Raw genomic sequence first — 15,017 nt, forward strand, 5'->3', positions numbered from 1 at the left:
GGCCCGAAGGTACAGCTGCGATGTTGACGATGTGGTAGCCTCAGGGACAGCTGCGTCTGCGTAAGAGGTGGTAGCGAGGGGATGGTGTGCATCACAGTTGGTGTGTCTCAGAAGGCACAAGCGGCGCATGCGATGATGCACGGTTGACACATGGTTACAGAGCCTGCGCTTCTGTGTTGCGGCGCGTGCAGCCAACCAGTAATGTCATTGCTGGGTGTGCCGCACAGGCCAGTATTTGCAAAGCATGCTCACTGCGCCGTTAGCCTCAGTTAGCTGCAGCGACGATTAGCCAACAGACACGTAGTGAGATGGAGTATTTACGCCTTCGCGGATAAGTCTGTGCAGTCGAGTCAGGTACCGGAGGAACAGTGTAATCGCGCTCCTCGGCTCCCAATCCGCGTCGCCGAGCTGTGCTAATAATTACTTAAAGTGCTAACGTTTGACTGTCGTAACGAGCCTTGTTGTGTGTTGTGTTGTTGTGCTGCTCTGTTGTTGAGTGTGGACTTCCTGTCGTTTTGTGTGTGTGGTGTAAATATAACTGTTGGGCACGCGAGGGATGCAAGTAGTCATTAGTCCTGGAACTGCTGCCGTATGAGCGCGTCTTAGACCGTTTTGCTTGTTATCAATATCGCACGCTTTCGATACCTCTATCGATAGTTGATATCAAATAGTCACAAAGTCTGAAACTAGGATCTTTAATATGTTTATTTTTGTGTTGCTTTTGCTTAATGCCATATCGTTCGTCGCGCAGAGGGGCGTACTGGCTGCCTAACAGGTTCTCTAAATGTGCTAGCTCTAGCCTAGCTAGCTAAAGTAGCCTCACCATGCCGCCTGACCCTCCGTCGCTCCCCAGCGGAGCCTCGTCCTTCCCACCGGTCTCCGGTCCGGGGTCCTCCTGCAGCAGCGGCGGCTCTCCGCTCTGGTCTGAACTCATCAGCCGCTCCTGACTCACTTCCTCTCCGTCGCGTTCTCCCGCCTGCCACCACCTCTCCTTCCCGAAACGGCGACTGTGCTCAGCAGTCAGTCCGGTTCTCTCCTGTTCGACTGGATTGGCAGTAGCACTGAAACTAGCTCACTAGCTAGCTAGCCGGCTAGCAGGTATGCTACACAGCTAGAGACCTAGCGTGCTATGAATCAACGAAGCGGGCTAACGCCAGCTAGCTCAATGAATCAAACTCACACAGTCAGATACTAATGGTGTAAACGATGTCAAACCATGACTCTTCTTAGACCACAATCCCCGCTAGCGTTTCGTAAAATATAACACCACCCTGCGGGTTCGTGAGGCGCATTCCTAACCGGGCGACCGGAGCGGACACTGGGGACACGCACCCTTCCTCGCGCAGGCACACACAGTCCGCCGACGTCCCGGCTGCCACCGCGGGTTCTCGGTGACCTCTGCAAAAACCATTTCCTCTTCCTTTTCCGGATCCACACTGTAGTTTTCTGCAGTTTAAACAAAGCCTCAGCCATAGATTCAACACAATACACTATGCGAGTTTTGTATTATCAATCTTATAATAGTTTTACATTCATAAATATGAGTTTTCTAAAGTAAACACCAGTTAAATTATTTAGATAAAGAAAGGAGGTAGCCTCCTGAGACCCAGAAAGAAAAAGGTTTCAAATTTCCTTTTTTTTTTAGATCACCCATGTCTTTAGGGTGGTATTAACATAATGACTAACACAAACAAAAACAAAATATGTAAATGTTTTGTTTTATTGTGTGTCCTTTGTAGAGGACATCTGCGGTTAGTTATGGGAAGCATACAAACAACATTAACATACAAGTACATTTAGACAACATTAGAGCACAACAACTCAATGCAACAAATACTGAGCCCTCATTTGTAGTACTCCATCCTTTTTTTAAATGCAGAGAGAAATCTGACACTTCAGGCACTTGATGTATGTGTTCCCACTGCATCCGTCTGCCATGAACCCTACAGAAACCTACGTGTTAGTTTTGGCCCATAGTGGACAACGGGCCTTTTTTCTGTAACTGTCTCCTGCTCTTCCTCCTCCTCTGAGTTGTCAACCTCTTCCTCTTCCTCAATCACTGCCTGGATCCTCATCATCTGACAGGTCTATGTCCGAGTCTCCCTCAATGATTCTGTTCAGATTTCTCTCTGCCTTGGTTAGTGAGCTACCTCCATTTGTGTTGTGTAAAATGGGGGAAATAAAAAGTTAGCAAATCCCCATGTCCTCCTCAGAGGACATTCATAAAAACATTTAGTTTTAGGTCAAATCATTATTACACTGCTCTGAAAACTCACTACACTAACTCCTAAGATGTTCCCTTACTATAATTAATTAAAATATTGAACTCACAACACTAGTAATTACAAAATTAGAAACTTACCATTTCTCTTTCTACAAATAGTGCTTGTGTTGATGGACGCCATTTTGAAATACAATGAAATTATCTTTTTCAAAGCCACACCCCCACACATGTCATATGTTTGAAAAGCCCAGGATGTCCTCTGTGGAGTACAATTGGACTTAATGCTGTGGCATGTATAACCTCAAAGTAATAGACCAAAAACCAATGTGCACCACAGAGGAAAAAAATGAATGGGTGGGTCTATGGAGGATAAATGGAGAAAATAAATGAAACACAAAAGCCTTTAAAACTGTGAGACTGTGCAAGTTAGTCATTAATCCCCCAAGGATGTTAAGGCCTACAAGGGGAAAGTCCATGTCTGGAGTTCAATTCACAATAACTTTAGAAAACACACATTTAGGGTGTTTTACAAAAAATATAAAAGAACAGCAAAATGTACAAATAGAAAGAGACATGAATACACATACAATAATTTCACATACATACAGAAACATACTGTACTGTTTATAATTTTAACCTTTTGTTTAATATACTGTAATAATGTGGGGTGGCATAATGGACCTTTGGCTCAGGTCACCGGTTCAAGTCTCCAAATAAAACAAGTGTGAACTGGTAACTGCAGAGAAGCCAGTTCGCCTACTGGGCACTGTTGAGGGGCGAGGCACAGGACCCCCACACTGCCCTCCTGTTTCTAATAGCACTGTGTGGGCTGTCTGACAATAACATGTTAATTAGATACAATTTCTCCATGTCAATTATGTTGCTATCATCTCTCAGTCTTGCTTGAATTTCTCTTTTTAATACATATGTATATACTGTATATATTCAATATAAAAAGTATATTTATAGTCAACAGACACACACAAACATATATATATATATTTATAGTCAACAGACACACACAAATATATATATATACACACACATTGAAATAGTCAGTTCACAATACAGAAATATGTATGTTTCTAATTAAACACATACATTGGTGAATGTATGATTGCAATTAAGGGATTCAAAAAAGAAGAAATAAAGTAGCAAACAGAAATGCCAACATAGGGATCAACATAAATAAATTGTTACTAAAAACCTTAGATTTATTTGTATGTAAAGCACTCTGACCTGCTTTTGTATGGTGCTATACAGATAAATTTGGATTCAATTAAACTCCACATGTGAAATTTCCCCCTGTAGACCGGAAACTCAATTTGTTAAACACACACAGCATGCTCAAATCATAATTGGTGAATAACTTATCAATGTACATATACTGGTATACTGTATTTTATTGATTCAATTCTTATTTTAATTGTTTGTTTCTCAGAACAATTCACATTCTACATTATATAAAATAAAGGACAAACAATCACATTTTTGTAAATATACTTTAATTGGTTGCTTGGTATCAGAATCACTAAAGGTTTGAGACTTGTGAGAGATACAGTATAACTGTAGATACACTTGGGATTAATTAAGGAAAATAGTCATAAGTATCAGATTGAGCCCTGTACTTCAATGCTGAGAAAGGATAAGACAGGAAGTGGGACAAGAACATTTGCCTGGCTCTGTTCTTGGGAGAAGACTATTTCCCCAGATCGCCCCTTTTGTTGATCACATGCTCCATGTCGGTGTGTTCGGATGTGTCTAGTTTGATGTCGTACTTGGCCAGGATCTTCATGATGGGCCTGATCTTCAGCCACCACTGTGTCTTAGGGATGCGGTGCCTGCAGCAGAAGGAGGAGGGATGTTATTCACCATATATTCAGCATTAAATTCACCATCACAATTAGTGCAATAAGTTATATGGAAAACATCTGACTCAAGATCTGTGTCTGCCTTCAGTTCAGTCAGAGGCTGGAAGGTGAGCGCTCTCTTCCTCATTCCCAGCACGCAGGCAGAGTCTGGTGTGTTGGCGAAGATGCGACCTAAAGGACACAGGAATTTAAACAATTGCACTCAGACTTCACTTTACTTAAAATAGCAATACCTAAATGTAAAAATACTGCATTGCAAGCCAAATTCCTGCAATCAAAATTATACAGAAGAAATAGGAGACATGTATATATCAAGAATCTAAATCATGATTTTATATTTGATTTATATGATTTTATTGTATGCATTTCTACATGAACTAAGGTTTTCATTTAAAATGAGATCCCAATTTTGATGGGATTTACCTGATTTAATAAAGGTTACCCAAGATAATGTAGCTATCAAAATGAGTCATTATTGCCCCCCTGTGTGTGTTATATGATTACATAATTACTGTTATTGTGTAAGTGGCATTTTAATTCTACAATTTCACAAACTTATTTTCTGGAGTTTGCATCAGCTGAACATATGTTTTGGATGTAAGATTTTCATCTGCAAAGTACAGATTAATGTAGTGGAGAAAAAACGAAAGTATCTTCCTTTAAGATGTAGTAACATTTAAATAAAAAGCAACAATAATAAAATGGAAAAGCTCAAGAGGGTACAAGTACATTTCATATTTTAAATATGTGCAACAGAGACCTTTGATCTGCACATACCATGTCTGTAACACTCCTTGAGTTTGTCTGTCAGCCACAGAACAGTCTTGGCACCCATCTTTGTGCCAAAGTTTCTGTCGAAGGGTGTTGGAGTGCCACCCTGTAGACAATGAAGGACAAATGGGTTTAGCATCGATCCAATTGTAATACATCAATAACATGGGGAAAGGAGGTTTTGCTGCGTGAACAGACCTGCTGCATGTGTCCGAGGACGTTCTTACGGCAGTCAAAGATGCCTTTGCCCTCCTCTGAGTACAGGTTGAAGATGAAGTCAGTGGTGTAATTGGCATTAGAGTTCTCATTCCTATCGTAGAAAGAAAAGAGACGGATTATTGAACTTTATCTGGAGCGATATGATGTGACTGATTCTTATAGTGAGCATAAAGCTTACACAGACGCAGCAGTAAAAGCTTATGTGTTACTAATAACATTAACAATAGCTGTAATCTATTTAAGTGTTCCAGTAAATCGTGAAAACGAGCCAGCATGCACCACAACAGGACCCTGAAACTGGAGCACCTAAATGGAAGTCATCCATCATTTATTCTATTGTTTACACTTTGGAAATACTGTTATACTGTTTGAAGTGAAAAGGTGCTATTTTTACAACATACATCTTGAGGAGTTGTGTCCTGTAAGAACAAATGTAACATTATACTGTACCTCAATCCATATCTGCTCCACACTTGATTAAAATCCTACCTGAGAATCAAACCTCTCTTCACTGTTGTCTTCATCTTCTCCACAAGATGCTCCACGTTCAACTATAGTCCACAGATCACAATCAGAAACATAATCCTAGTCAACACTCATCCTACAAACATAACTAACATACAAGGAATACCTGGGATCCTGGAGACTCCAAGCATAAACAATTCAAAAATGGTATATCTCAAATGTCTTATTTCTTCTCAAAACATTAGTTATAAACAGAGTTGAATCATCTTAAGATAATACATATTAAACTAAAGTTGCAGTTAATTTAAATGTTGTATAACGAGCACATAAAAAAAAGGGTCTACTACATCTGTGACTGTCTCCTTAAAAATGACTGACACAACGCCCACCTCTTATATGTCACTTTAATTAAGACCCATAGTCAATATGAGCCACCAACTTAAACTGTAGAGCTGCAATCATATGATTTTGACTGCGCTCCACCAGTACACAATCACATTAATATTTTAAATAAGCACTAATCAAAACAGAATCACAAAACCATGATATCACGTCATTATGAACACATTGATAGACACAGTCATGAAATGTTTGAAAGATAGAATAAAGGACCTGTGAGATATCAGAGATATGGTCTGTAGGGCCCCATATAGGATTAAGGAGGAGAGACACTTGAAACTGAACACTTGGTAAACATGTTGTGATACCAGCTCACCTCCAGGTCTTTAATGTTGAATTTGTCCTCATAGATGTAGGCGGCATCAGCCCCAGCAGCCAGACCAGCCATAGTGGCCAGGTAGCCGCAGTACCCCCCCATTGTCTCCACGATGAACACGCGGCGCTTGGTCCCTGCTGCTGACTGCTTGATTCTGTCACAGGTCTGCAGAAAAGACACATTAGAGAAAGGCATTAAGCTGGGTATATGTGTGCGTACTGTATGTGTGCATGTTTGTTTTTGAGACACTGACAGCGGTGATGGTGTTGAGGGCGGTGTCAGCACCGATGCTGAAGTCAGAGCCGGGGACGTTGTTGGAGACGGTGGCGGGGATAACCACCATGGGAATGCACATCTCCTCGTACTTCGCTCTGGCCTGAACCAGCTCCAGGCCTCCCACAAAGGCCTGCACCGCAGCGGGGAGAAGAGGAAGAACAATTTTCATGGCTTTTTTAGTGAGATCATTCAACACTTACATGACTACGGGTTTTAAAAGGAATAAAAGCGATGACATCTTTTACCTCAAATCCACCGATGATAACCAAAGCGTGGATGTTGAACTTGGCAATATTTTGGCTGATTTCCTCCAACATTTTGCCTGGTAGAGATCTTTGGGAAACAGTGACAGATTAAAGTGTGAAACATTTTGTAGTGTGAATTGTGACAAAAGCTGAGGAAAAGGGAAACAACTTGTGTTGTACCTCTTGGTGCCCAACATTGAGCCTCCTTTTCCAGTCCAGCCTGTCACTGAAGTCCATGTGATAGGCTCAATCTGCAACAAAAGAGCATTCCTAATTTAATGTTTGTTATCTAACGAATATTGAAAGATGGATAACTATTTAAAAAACAAATACAAATCACCCAGTTTGGTTTACAGCATATTTCATGTGGGTGTGTTAGTTGGGGACTCTTTGAGATAAACTTACTATACCTTTTTCAAATGTATGTATGTTATTAGTATAACCTAACCAGAGTGAACAGGTCTCTTGTCGTTTATAAAGATTTACCATTAACACCTTGTGTGTTTATATATATATATATATATATATATATTTTTTTTTAATCTAATAAACTATGTTTCAAGACTACAAATAAATTGACACTTGACATACTAATATAAGAAGGTGAAATTCATACATTTTGTTGGAGGTTCAATTTATTTGAGGTGTAACAGTTTTAAACAATATGGTTTTATAATAAATAAGAATATTTCAGAAAGCATTTATTTATAACTTGGCATGCTGTTATTTTTTCACATTCCATTCACAGCGTGTTTAAATCTATCTTTGCTGTTATTTTATCTACTATTTTTCAGAATCTGAACTTGTAAATTAGATCAATGATTAAATAAATAAACAAGTATTAGAGAAGCACATGTTTTACAGACTTCACCGAACTGTAGCAAAGACAGAAGTGAACACTTACCTGTCCGTGAGCCAGACCATCGAATCCGTCATGCACAGCCAGCATGGTGTGGCCCTGGATGAGTCCCATCCTGACAGCTGAGCGGACCGCAGCGTTCATCCCAGCGCACGGAGCGCCGATGTTCATGATGGCCACATTGATGTTGCTCTGGTCAGTGAGAGAGGGACAAAAAAGGAGAAGAAAATTGAGGAAAATATGTTGATTAAAACAATAAAATCATAAATGTTATTTCCGTTAAGACTTATTTTTATCACAATGCAAGGGGTTTGACTTTGAATATGACCTTACCTTAACATCGGGGGGGTTGATGTGAGCCAGCAGCTTGTATGTCTTCCAGTTGTTCTCAAAACTCCTGCATATCATAAATAGATTTGAGTGTTGGTAGTTTTTCTTTTAATTATCCACTTCTATATTTCGTTTGACCCATATTTTATTTTATTTTTTCAATTTATCCTCCAAACAAGTTTGTGCTATTATAGATTCTGGAGAGTGGCACCAACAATATCGCAGATTTCTACAGATTATAGTGAATTAACAAATCAACTAAATTATAAGAAAAGTGTAAATCCATGAAAAATGTTTCTATCTGATCATTATAAGCCTAAAATAAAAACATGAAGTCTGCCATTTGTCCTTAAATGATGAACACATAATAATTAAACCTTGCATTGTGCATAGCAATGTCACACTTACTTTCCTCTGAGCTTGATGGCATCTTCAAATCTGCCCTCAGCCATGGCGGCAGTAACATCTTTTGTCTGTAGCACAGTGAACAACAGAGAGTGTGAGAGATAAAGGAGAAATCCCTTACTGTAATGTCAGAGCACATCTTATAAATCAAAATAAACTAAATATTTTTGGCGTACCACTTGCACACACTCCATGAGCGGCAGTCTGACTGCCTGGTTCCCGGACAGGCTGACCACACAGGCAGGAGTGTCGTGAGTGGCCTCCAGCAGTGCCATCACCGCCTCCACACCCATCCTGCTGCCCTGGACAACACACACACAGATTCAGATCATCAGGTGTGTGTGTTTGAGCTGTACACTGTCCTTTATATAAAGTACTGCATTCAGACATGTACCAGAATTCTGTCGAAGGCGGAGGGGGTTCCTCCTCTCTGCACGTGTCCGAGAACAGTGATGCGGGTATCAAAGCCGAGCCTGTCAGTCACCAGCTGGAGACAAAAAAAAGTAATTATGTCATTTTAGATTTGCTCCTTGGAATAATAATTTATCACACTGGCATTAGAAACAAGGGCTTGCCCCAGCATCCGAAAAGACATCCTATAAATGAAGATTCGATGAATATAATAGAAAATGTGGCAAATATTTGTATGAAGGGAAAGGCAAAACTGTGTGGGGATTAGCATGATTTGTGACTCTTAATCTATCCATTGACAACAATATGAATTTGCTTTGATCTTCCTTGTTTGGCGGTGCTTTGTTTGTCTTAAATATTTGCGTCCACTGAATACAATGAAGGGTATTTATGTTGACAACATGGCCAATTGTGCATGTTATGGTTAAGGGTGGAGGGTTTCGATGTATATTTTGTGATGCATTTAATGTTGTACTATTTTTGAAATAGTAAAACATTTTAATTCGGCAGTAAGGCTTGCCTCCTTGATCTGGTCAGATGTAATCGGTTGGCCATCTCTGGACATCGCTCCCTCAGCCACAATGATCACATTCAGGCGAGAACCTCTGGCCCTTTGCTAAAAAGAAAAAATCAGAGGAAAAGAAAGAGCTTTCTGACTGACACATGTTGTATCGTTTCCTCTGAAATGCATTATCTTCCGCAAATAGAGACACACATACGTCTGCCAGCCTCCTGCACAGATGGTCCTCCCAGCCATCATCTGGGGGCATCTCTGGGATGAAGACCCAGTCGGCCCCGCAGGACAGAGCCGACACCAGGGCCAGGTACCTTCAGACAGACCCACAAGATTAACCCATGTGCCAGAAATATCTCTACAATATGCAGCCATCAGTATAGGATGAGAACATCTTGATTCCTTAAGTGGATTTACTTAATCCCAGGTCTGTTCAATTGGCGCCTCATAGGTTAAATCTGGCCCTTTAAGGACCTTATTCCAGCCTTTTTGTCATTAATAGTTGAATTGTTGTTTTTTTAACTCCCGTCCATCAGCCCTGCTATTGATGCTGTTACAGACTGTTAAAAGCAGTATCCGTTTTCTAGCATAATCATGAATGTGAATATGGTAGGCGTTGATTTTTAGATTGGAATGTTAATAAATACAGACACACAAGTTACTGACCCACAGTGTCTGCCCATCACTTCCAGGATAAATGTCCTCTGGTGGCTGTGGATGAACAGAAAGCATTTTGTACAAATAAGAAAAGTAAACATTGGCAAGGATAATTTGTACAATGACATAAAAAGAACACAAATTTTAAATAATTAATACAGAATCAGACTTCACAAAACATTAAAAGTGTCAGTTATTTGCTTTGCATCAGAAATGTGATGCTTCATATACTTCATGTGTTCTACTACTTCTACTTCTGCTATGACCTTCATTCAAATGTGTATGTTGTATATTGAAGTGAATCTCCTCAATCACTGTGAGCCTGGGCGAGGGGTGAAAGCGATGTCTGACCTCTGAGCGGTCGTGGTGATGGCGTCCACCACCTCGATGATGCGGTGCAGGGCGGAGTCAGTGCCAATGGTCATGTCGGTGCCACAGAAGTCGTTGTCGATGGAGCCCACCATGCCCACGATGTTCAGATGGGAAGATTGCTTGGCTTCCGCTTCAGAAATTGAACCTGCATAAAAACAAAAACGGCAAACAGAGATGTAACGTTAATAAAAAGAAGAATATGAAGCCTGTCAAAATGTTGTTTTCCTTTACACAGGAATGATCTCTGGTTTAAAATGTAATTGCCTCCCTATCAAAGACAACATATCAAATATTTCCCCTACCCTAAAACCCCCCGAAACAACTGTGATACTCTGCTGGAAAACCACATAAACACCAAGTAAACATGCTCCCAATATCGAGCAATATTAAGTATTGAACGTTTTTGCAATGAAAATGTTCTATAAACACACACCCAATGACTTAATGATGGCGACACATAAAAAGTCAAAGGGTCATTTATATTCTTTAGGGAGATGTGTGTACAAATAATCTTGGCAATCCATGCAAAAGTTGTCAAGAAATGTTCATACAAATATTTAGTGGATCACCGTCAAAAGTATTCAGGATTCATCCTCTGGGGGCCATGAATGTCTCAACAAAATCGAATCTTAATGCATCAAATAGCTGTTGCCATATTGAGTCCAAGATGTTGGATACTTTATAAAGGGTTTGTAAGAGAAGACCCATAAGTTATTTCACCTCATCTTTAACGATAATATAATGGACAGAGAGGACATGCTAAGATGTTGGCACAGTTGAGGGGATGAGGCTGTTGATGATGTCACTCAGGACTCCTCACAGCCTCCATGTTTGTTTACCAGCGGTGACGAGGTCTCCCAGCAGCCCGCTCCACTCACTCCTGAACGCGTCGGCTCCGGTCAGACTGCCGTCCCCCCCGATCACACACAGGTTGGTGATTCCCAGCTTCACCAGGTTGCAAGCGGCCTTCCTACGACCCTCTCTGGTGCGGAAGTCCTTGCTGCGGGCGCTGCCGATCACAGTTCCTCCCTGACATGGAGGAGGAGAATATGTTTTTAAAACAGTTACTGAAACACTTATTTCTTGGGTTTGGAGGAAGAAGAATTAAATAATGTTGAAGGGTTTGCTGACACAGTTATGTCAGTTATCCAATATATTTTTACTGTGGGATGAGCATCACTGAGGCTTTATGACATTGTGGAATTAGACTCATTAAGAAGTCTTTAAGTCACGTAGTAAGGCTGCATCCTGCTTAACAACACAGGCACTGAACAAGCGACATCCTTGAAAGCTTACCAGCACCCGTTCCCAGTCCAATGCTCACTTCAAACACTTCATTAATCTGAGTTTATCATTCTCCTATCCTCTTGCCAGGCCTCTTTATTTAGTCAATGATCATACAGAAAGAAAATGGTAACCCTAAGCTTTACAGTGTCGCATTTCCATCACCCTTCAGTTGCAGGGATGAGAACATTTAATATCATCACTCAACATTTCCTAAATGTTGAGGAAGCTTTTTGACTCTGAGTGAGTGGTGTGTTAAAGGTTAAAATATCAGGTTAGGTTCACTTTCTAGGAGATCCGTACAGTAAAATATCAGAACAACAACTCAAAATGGGTATGGTGGTGTAATGATGTCTGCATGGTTTGACACCAGCAAAGGTGAGTGAAGGTTTTTGGGGGTGAACTGACGCTTTAAAACACCACCGACAATCCTTGTGTGCAGATCACTGACCAGCTGAAGCATCATGGACACACTCTCCCATGTGGCGAGGCGAATGTTGTTTCCTCCATCCACCAAGCCCTGGTAGCCCTGCAAAACACACAGCACAAGAGTCAAGAGTCACAGTATAGACTAAGATAAGGTCTTAATTTGAACCCCGAGGTTAATATTTTAAAGCTTTTTTCATATTTTAACTGTAGTTTTCCTTCATAATATTTATTTTCCTTTGAATACTCTGTCTTTGTTTTAATTAAATGCTCTCTAGCTCATGGTTTGCATCATTACACCAAATCAAATGTCCTTTTAAGGTTAAGTCTACTTGGCAATAAACTGGATTCTGATATAATAGAAACATTTGCAATAGAGAATTGGTAAAAACATAAAGAATGTTTCTTTTAAAACAATGCTCTGCCACCTTTTTTTCATAACATCAATAACGCACAAATGAATTAAGAATTCTTTAGTTATTTGTATTTACAATTTATAACATGCGTGCTGCTGTATGCTCCCCGTACCTCATGAACAAAGTAGACCTTTGCTCCGGTGTAGAGACCAACTCTGACTGTGGCTCTCACAGCAGCGTTCATACCTGAGACACAAAGGACATGAAATGAGTCTCATTCACTCATATTATTTCATATTATAGTATAATGACAGACTCTGCTTAACACTTCCTGTCAGATTTCAGCTTGAGACTCAACCTTTAAGTGATTGGTACATTGGCACTAGATGAGACAAAAATAGTCACATGTAAAGGACCGAGTGAGTTCCTCTGTATGGGCAGCACACTAAAAGGCCACTGCATGAGCTTGTGTTTTGACAGGATGGCATGTTGCAGCTCTTGTTTCAGCAGACAGCAGCTGTGGATGGGGGAGTTTCTCTCCTTAATACCAGAAAAAGGTCAACTCCACTAAATTTAGCCCTAAAGAAGTGAAATCAGGGAACGGTTGGGCACATCATTATTGGTTAGACTCAGGTTTGAAGAGCGGGAGAATTAGATTCTGAGAACTTTCAATTTTAAGAGGAGTAATTTTCTGAAGCTGCTTAAGGTCAGTTTTTTAGGGTTTAGCAGCCCCTGCCTGAACTATACGGATGTCAAGAAATATCAGTGAACCACCAATCCACCAATCAATTCAATCAAAAGATATGCTAAACAGAGTTTCTCAACAAGATATCATGCATAAGCATCACTTTAAAATGTGTGTTTACCAGAGATGTGCTCATGAGTTTATTTGAAATACATCATTTGTTGCAGTAGAAAAAGATAGTTTGACAAAGAGTTAGCAGGCCTATCTCAAAATTGATTTCTAAAGCTTTTTATTTTGTGCTTTGCCTATCACTTGTAAGGACATTTGAAGTTTTCCTGGATACACTGCAGGTGTTTTGAATCCGAGAGACTCCGACAGCTGGCCTTCAACCGTAACACTTCATGGAAGAAATGTTGCTTGCCCTTTCTGTTATTTGGCTTCTGGATTTACTTTGGAACTAAACATGATACTTCAGTGGCTGCGGCAAGACCAAAAGGTTGGTTGGGATTCAGCAGTGAAGCCAGAGTGTACACCCTCTGACTCGTATTGTGTTGCAACAGTTTATTCAAAACTATCTTAAATTAATGACTCATCCTTTGCTCACCTTGTGCATCTCCTCCTGACGTCAGTACGGCGATGGAGCGTCCGAGCCCCATCTTTGTGGGGTCCAGGTTGGGATGGAGATCACTGGACATGTTGCCAGAGGATGGGCACGACAAAGGGAAAAGAAAAGGAGAAAGAACAAAGCTGTCCTCTCTTCTGCTCCTCAGGGGAGGCACGAGTAAAGGCACAGGCTTTATAGACTGCTGCTGCCCGAGCCCCCTCCCAATGACTCCCTTACCCCCTCTCTTACAGCTCTCCTAAATATACTTCAGGCCCACTAACACCTGCAGCGGACAGTTACAGACAGTGGGACACAATGGCACAAAGCACTCACATTTTGAATGCGTTTCAAATGAGTTTTTTCCAAATAATGTGTACAAAGCAACAAAGTAATGAAAAGGATTTTGAACTTATTTTGACACTTCAACATATGAAATGTATGTAGGACTGTCGCTCCCAAAAATCTCCCCAAACTTATGTCTGTATTATATTTGTACATTTCTTTGTGCATTTATTGGAAAGCGCTGTCATTCAAAGTGTGAACATATTGGTACATCATAGTTCATTTGTTTGGGGTTTTTAATATTACGCCACAACCATTTTTTATATCTCTCCGAACTTCATTTATGACATTTAATAACCTCAATAGAAACTAGCTGATTCAGCAGCAGGGTGTGTTTCACTTACCGTCATTACCATCTTCTCTGTTAACAGGATAACGTGTCGCATGGTGTTGAAATGTGCACCTTGTTTCCAGAAAAAGGATTTAACATCTGCCCCAGAGGGCAGCATGGTGAATGCAAGTCGACCTGATGTATCTGGTTTCATTCATTTCAGGATGTGTGACTTATTTAGTCTATTGTTTATTTATTAAATGAACGTTTTTTCATGCAGCTTTGTTAGTCAGGACTCCCTTGTCAAGGATATTATTGAATCTCAATGGTCAAATTTCTGGTCAAATAAAAAAAAGGTATAAAACAGTCTCTCCTTGAACAGTCCAAAATTCCAAAATGTTCAATTTACTAAGGGGAGAGAAGAGCAGCAAATTGTGATATTTGAGCACGTTCAGTAAACAAATATTTGATACTTTTCCTTCACAAATTACTTTTTAAGTTCTTGATTATCAAAATTTTTTGACAATTAACTTTCTGTGGATCGAACAAATTTGTTAAATCGTTCAGCACTGAAGCTAACAATATCATGGAAATGTATCATAGTCTACTTTAAGCATAAATAAATCACTGTAACTTTGATTTTCTACTAAATGTTCTATAGCTTTCAACAGACAGGGTGTCGCCTTGACCATTGTCAGGGAAATTACCATAGGAT

At 40.3% G+C, this 15,017-nt stretch overlaps 2 protein-coding genes across 2 annotated transcripts in view; both read right to left on the reverse strand.

The window, feature by feature from the left end:
* The window catches only part of larp4aa (La ribonucleoprotein 4Aa), a 14,789-nt gene extending 13,855 nt beyond the window's left edge, over positions 1–934 (reverse strand). The window contains exon 1 of the mRNA XM_010784505.1: positions 824–934. Within this exon, the coding sequence (XP_010782807.1) occupies positions 824–934 (111 nt within the window). The remainder of the gene's footprint in view (positions 1–823) is intronic.
* Positions 935–3,703: 2,769 nt separating this feature from the next.
* On the reverse strand, positions 3,704–13,861 carry LOC104956842 (ATP-dependent 6-phosphofructokinase, muscle type-like). Its single transcript, XM_010784393.1, has 22 exons — positions 13,690–13,861; positions 12,573–12,646; positions 12,070–12,147; positions 11,174–11,363; positions 10,314–10,479; positions 9,972–10,016; positions 9,511–9,619; positions 9,312–9,407; positions 8,775–8,867; positions 8,557–8,682; positions 8,384–8,448; positions 7,979–8,042; positions 7,691–7,837; positions 6,967–7,037; positions 6,787–6,874; positions 6,519–6,671; positions 6,266–6,430; positions 5,575–5,636; positions 5,065–5,176; positions 4,873–4,972; positions 4,161–4,266; positions 3,704–4,065 (listed from the first exon to the last, which is right to left on the reverse strand). The coding sequence occupies exons 1-22, from the start codon at positions 13,778–13,780 to the stop codon at positions 3,924–3,926; spliced, it is 2,343 nt and encodes a 780-aa protein (XP_010782695.1). The 5' UTR covers positions 13,781–13,861; the 3' UTR covers positions 3,704–3,923.
* Positions 13,862–15,017: the final 1,156 nt, after the last annotated feature.

The sequence above is a fragment of the Notothenia coriiceps genome, unplaced genomic scaffold (assembly GCF_000735185.1).
Source record: "Notothenia coriiceps isolate Sejong01 unplaced genomic scaffold, NC01 NC01_scaffold00026421, whole genome shotgun sequence".
Lineage (NCBI taxonomy): Eukaryota > Metazoa > Chordata > Actinopteri > Perciformes > Nototheniidae > Notothenia > Notothenia coriiceps.

Excerpts from the sequence above, each read along its gene's own strand:
- LOC104956842 (XM_010784393.1), bottom strand. The coding sequence starts at position 13,780 with ATGTCCAGTGATCTCCATCCCAACCTGGACCCCACAAAGATGGGGCTC. Across the intron at positions 10,017-10,313 it reads ATCACCACGACCGCTCAGAG|CCACCAGAGGACATTTATCC; the intron begins GTCAGACATCGC and ends GTTCATCCACAG. Across the intron at positions 6,672-6,786 it reads TTATCATCGGTGGATTTGAG|GCCTTTGTGGGAGGCCTGGA; the intron begins GTAAAAGATGTC and ends GCTGCGGTGCAG.